The sequence below is a fragment of the Trichechus manatus genome, unplaced genomic scaffold (genome assembly GCF_000243295.1).
Source record: "Trichechus manatus latirostris isolate Lorelei unplaced genomic scaffold, TriManLat1.0 scaffold00037, whole genome shotgun sequence".
Classification (NCBI taxonomy): domain Eukaryota; kingdom Metazoa; phylum Chordata; class Mammalia; order Sirenia; family Trichechidae; genus Trichechus; species Trichechus manatus.
In genome coordinates this window covers 11,589,127-11,594,595 of record NW_004443973.1, presented here as the reverse complement: position 1 = coordinate 11,594,595, position 5,469 = coordinate 11,589,127, and the positions used below count along the sequence as shown (strand labels likewise).

At 38.3% G+C, this 5,469-nt stretch overlaps 1 protein-coding gene across 1 annotated transcript in view; it reads left to right on the top strand.

Annotated features, from left to right (window-relative positions):
* The window catches only part of RAPGEF4 (Rap guanine nucleotide exchange factor 4), a 375,780-nt gene that overhangs the window by 80,299 nt on the left and 290,012 nt on the right, over positions 1 to 5,469 (top strand). The window contains exon 4 of the mRNA XM_004375502.2: positions 2,612 to 2,758. Coding sequence (XP_004375559.1) covers positions 2,612 to 2,758 — 147 coding nt within the window. The remainder of the gene's footprint in view (positions 1 to 2,611; positions 2,759 to 5,469) is intronic.

The window sequence follows — 5,469 nt, the reverse complement described above, 5'->3', positions numbered from 1 at the left end:
GACCTTCTACTTCCCTGTGCCCAGTTCTCCCAGTGACCAATCCATCATTCCCAAATCCATTCAGATTTCTAAATAAATTTGTCCTAAAAATACTCTGAATCTACCAAAAGTGAAGCTTGAACTTGCAGGTGATGCTTCCTTCTGGGGAGGGTTTACAGTCCTAATTTCAAGACCATATCTTATATTTGTAACTCCTTTTCCTTAAGTTTGAGTGGATCAGTGTGAAGGAGGGACTGTGAGAAGGACTGACCCTACACTCATTTCTGGTAGGTGAGTGTGGCTTCCTAGAAACGAGCAAGAGTGCATGATCACATGGCCGGGGTGGATGCTCACTTGCACGGGTGCTTCCTTTTGCAGAGGTTCTTACACGGTGAGCTACCCTGAGAAGTGCAATTTGCAATACTAACATAACTAAATTTTGTTATATATATATAGTAAGGCATATTGTTGTTGTTAGCTCTCATCCAGTTGGACTCCAAGTCATGGTGACTGCATGCATAATGAGACTGGACCATTGTGATCCATAAGGTTTTCATTGGCTAGTTTTTGAAAGTAGATCACCAGGACATTCTTCCTAGTCTTTCTTAGTCTGGAAGTTCTGCTGAAACCTATTTGTAAGGTTAAAAACTTCAGGGAAAACCTAAGAATAATTTCAGTCTTTTGTCTTTATTTGCAAGAGCTTTTCACTAACAAGAAGACATGTGAGTTTCATCTCTCTGTCTTTTTTTGTACACATTTTGGTGACAAGCTACATGTGGCAGGGATGGGAGGTAAGAAAGGAGAAGATTGGTTAATTTGTAAAATCTACATCTAGCTCATTTGCATTATACTTAGATAATTCTGCAAATAAACTTAGATATTGAAGCTACACAGATAGTGGCAGTCGTAATACTTACGGTCCATCTCTCTTAAGTTTTAAAATAGAACTGAGCATTGGAAAGTGAAAATTAGGCAAAAGAATCGTTTCTGACAGGTTAAGATGATAGGAAAATGAAATAGGCTAAGTGGGAGCCTCAAGGGAACCTGATATTCTAGAGAATTTGTGAGTTTGTGATTCATCATAATTTATCTATTTACACGGAGTTTCCAAGGAGCGCCTAGTGGATTGGAACTGCTGACCCTTTGGTTAGCAGCCGTAGTACTTAATCACTACGCCACCAGGGTTTCCATCTATTTACTAGAATTTGAAAATTGCTCAGAGGTGCCTAACTCTCAGAGTCTTGCTATTTCAGTCCTGGGGATATTTTACTGACTGAACTTGTTTGCAGCTGCCTTTCTGGAAAATTTATTAACAGGCTATTCTTAAATTCTCCTCTGATCTTTCATTCTTTTCTGAGATATTGATTTTATTTTCCTGAACACAATTTTATATGATAATATCTGTGCAGAAGCAATTTGCTATGGTTCAAGGAGCTGTATTCTTATGGGCATTTGTCTTAGTAATGTGATTACGGAGTCACTAACTTGATCTTAATAACGTTTGCCTATTATCGTGTATTAGATGCATGAAAGGAAAACTCTGTGCTTTCTAACTCTGAGGATTACCCTTGTGTATCTCCCTTAGTTTATGTGCCATAAGACTGTAGCTAATGTCTTGCAAAATTAATGTCCAGGTGATTTTGAGTGACTTTTTGCATTATTTGAAACTAGTTAGAATTAAATCCAAACATTAATACCAGTGTTGCATGCAGAGAGGAAGTTACTTCTTTTGTACACCTAAGAAACTTTTTAATAATTGGCTCATGCCATTTTATAAATTAGCCAAACTGTACTTCATGGGATCCTGTTTTTACCCTGTTGTGACTGCAGGAGGCAGCATGATACAAGAAGCTTGGAATCTATAGTCAGATGGCCATGGTTAGAATCTGGCTGAACTACTTACTATGTGAACTGAGCCCGTGTGAATCAGGCACTTTGACCCTCAGTTTCCTCATCTTTTCAAGGCAGAGTGACAAGGCGGCATCTCCTGTTGCAGTTTCCTATTTAAATATTCTAACTGTATCCTCTCTTTAAAAAACTGTTGGAGTTCATCTTCAGTGGATTTTCCCCCTTTTCTTAAAGCAGATGTGAGTCACATAAAACGATAACCCTGTTCACAACGAGACTTGTAGCAGCTTTATTTAATATATCCCCAAACGATGAAACAACCTAAGTGTCCACCAGTAAGAGAATGGATAAGCAAATTGTGGCATATCCACACAGTGGGAAACTACTTATCAATAAAAAGGGTAAACTACTGATCCATGCAACAATATGGATGAATTTTATAGACATTTTGTTGAGCAAAAGAAGCCAGACCCAAAGAGTGCATATTGTCTGGCTTGTTTTACATAAAGTTCTAGAACACATAAAATTCCTCTATGGCAAAACCTCTGGAAGGAAGATCTTGACTGGGAAGGGGAATGAGGGAACTTTCTGGGGTGATGGAAATGTTGTATATCTTAGTTTGGGTGGCAAGTACATGGGTGTATATGTTTGGCAATACTTGTTGAGCTGAATAATCAAATTGTGTGTTTTAGTGTGTACAAACTATGCTTCCAGTAAGAGAAAAGACAGCCTGCCCATCAGCTTAATGTTCAAGTTTCTAATGACCAGTTATTGGGATTCTCAGGATGCAGTGACCATCTGTACCCTGGGGATTGGGACAGCCTTTGGAGAGTCCATTCTGGACAATACACCCCGCCATGCAACCATCGTTACCCGCGAGTGCAGTGAACTGCTCCGCATCGAGCAGAAGGACTTCAAGGCACTATGGGAGGTAAGCCCCAAGGCTTCTTTGTCAATTAATGCAGTCTCAGAAGAGAAAGGGAGCTGCCACATGGATAATGGCATTATAGTCAAGCCTTAATGTGTTCTGTTCAGAGCCAGTGGATGGAATTTGATTTTCAAAACTTGTTTTTTAAAATGAGTGAGTGAAAAAGCTATTTTGACACAAGACATCCTTTTTTTTTTTTTTAATTTAGTGCCTGCTCAATTTTCTGCAGTCTGACATACCTTATAATTATTTCTTGAATGACCATAGAGTGTTTTATGTAGTTTCTCCCTCCTATTCCACAGATGTGTTCTTAACCAGGGAACAAAATACTTTGACATTTTCTTTTGCATTTTAAAAATCATCATTGACATGTTCCCTGGTAAAGTGGAATGAATGGGGTTAACGTCTGCTTCATTTAAAAGCTTTTAAAAATGATGTGTCCTGTAATAAGATATGGGTTACTTGCCATCTTCAAAACGCATAGGTGGCACAGCAGTGGATGGAGGCAACTTGTCGTGGTGGCTTTTGCGTTTGCTGATGCTTACCAGAGCCCCTTAGGGTATTGCACTCATTTACAAGAAGGACCGTGAATAAATCATCATCTTATATGCAGTAATGGCAAATAGAGCACTTATAAAGGCCCAGCTAAGCCTTGCATCTTTCACTCTCATTCTTTTTCCATTTTTTAAGCTTCTGATTTTAACCTATGGTTGCTCCTTGTCTTTGTCCTCGGCTCAGTGTGTTCAAGTGTTAACCCATCGAGCTGGCAGGCTTCGCCACTTGTCCCAGTGTGGCTAAGATTTTAAACTTGATCTAAAAAGAATTTTGTGTAATCAAATAGTTTCCTCCAGAGCCAAACAAATGACAGATGCATTAGGAGAGCAAACCCGCAGGTGAATGAGTGATGCTTTGCCTTAAAAGTCATGCAAAGCCTTGGAAGGTCTTCGTGGTGAAACCTGTTACTTTTATTCTTGGCAGTAGTGAATAAATTGCAGGGTTACTTGTTTGAAACGTTTCTCTTAGAAAATATTAAAGAGCTCCAACCGCTCTGCAAAGTTCAGAGACAAAAGCCAGTTTTAGGAAGGAGAAGCTAAAGTAGGTTTGCATGAGGTGTGTGCGGAGAGGTTTTCTGTCAATTAAAATGGACCAAGCTTGAGGCAAATAAGTCTTTTTTTCTATCTTTCATTTTAAAAGGTAAACTGAAAAATCTTCAAAAAGGGAATTTGGAAAACTGGTTTAAGAATAAAAGATCCCTACCTGTGATGTGTATCATTTTAACTGCTCTTGTCTGTGCTAATTTATTCAAATTGCCAATAGAGGATGGTTTGTGGAAAATTTTTTAAAAACTATTTTAATTAGGAATCCTCAGTGCTGTGAAGGAAGTCCTTGAGAAGTTGTTGTCTGTGAACATTCAGGAAACTTTCTCATTAAAAGTGTTTCAAACATAGAGAAAATCAAAAAGAGTAGTACAGTGGGTACTCACATACCCCACTTGGTTCAGCAGCTGTCAACATATGACCATATTTACTTCATCTTGTTTTTTGCTGAACCATTTTAACGTCAATGACGGACATCATGACATTTCATCCTAAATATTCACCATGTATCTCCAAAAAAATAGAATATCCTGTTATATACCCACAATGCCATTGTGTCACCTATAACAGTAACAATAATATCCTATTGTCACCTTATACCCAGTTTGTATTTAAAATTTTTCCTGTTGTTCCATAAATATCTTTTATAGCTGTTTTTTTTTCCCCAAGCCAGGCACCATGTATTAGAGTTGATTGTTATATTGGAGTTAGTGCCTATCTGTCTGTCTCCGTGGTATTGACTGCCAGGGCAGTTTCTACCAAATTCAAGATTTGTTTAATTGTTTTCTCATGGCATCTTTTTTGTACCTGTACTCCACAGTTTCCTGTAAGTGGAAGTTAGGGCTAAGGGCTTGTTAAATCAAGTCAAACATTTTTGGTAAGAAAACGTCAAAGATGATGCAGGCTCATTATGTCTAGCTGATCCCAGTTAGTGATGCTGTTTTATACCTTGGTTAAATTGCATCTGAATATGAGTTAGGGCTCTTTTTCCATAGATGTTTTCCTCAGAGAAAAGTTATTAAATGAGAATATTGATATTGAGGGCTGCTTTGCTATCTAAAACCTTGCCACATGGTTTTGCAGCTCAGCAGGGTGAGCCCCTCATCTGTAACCTCACAGTATGATTTCTCACCTCTTCTGCCAGTGACTTACATGAGCTGGGGCTCATGAATCATAGAGCTGATTAGAGCTGGAAAGGATGGATAGAGCCTGACCCCTTATTTTTACAGGTGGGGGACTGGAATCTCAAACTGGGTAAGAGATTAATCAGATACTTCATTTTATTTGCCTGCTCGTGAAACTAAGTGCAGAGCATGAATTAGGTGCTCAGTCAATGTTTTAATTGGTTACAGTGAAAATGCAATAAACTCCATTATCTAGCAATCTGTTAATCAGAACTATATTAATGGGCCCACTTGTGCATGTATAGTTCATAATAATCCTAAGAAATAGTAAAATTCTAAAGTACCTTCTGAATCAAAAAAGATTGAATTATGTTTATTCTACTGTGAATTTATTCTACAAATACTTATTGAATATCTTCTGTGTATCGGCATGGAGATAGCAGTGAACAAAGTTAACAGAGTTTCTGCTTCCAGGGATGGGGCTTCTATTCTA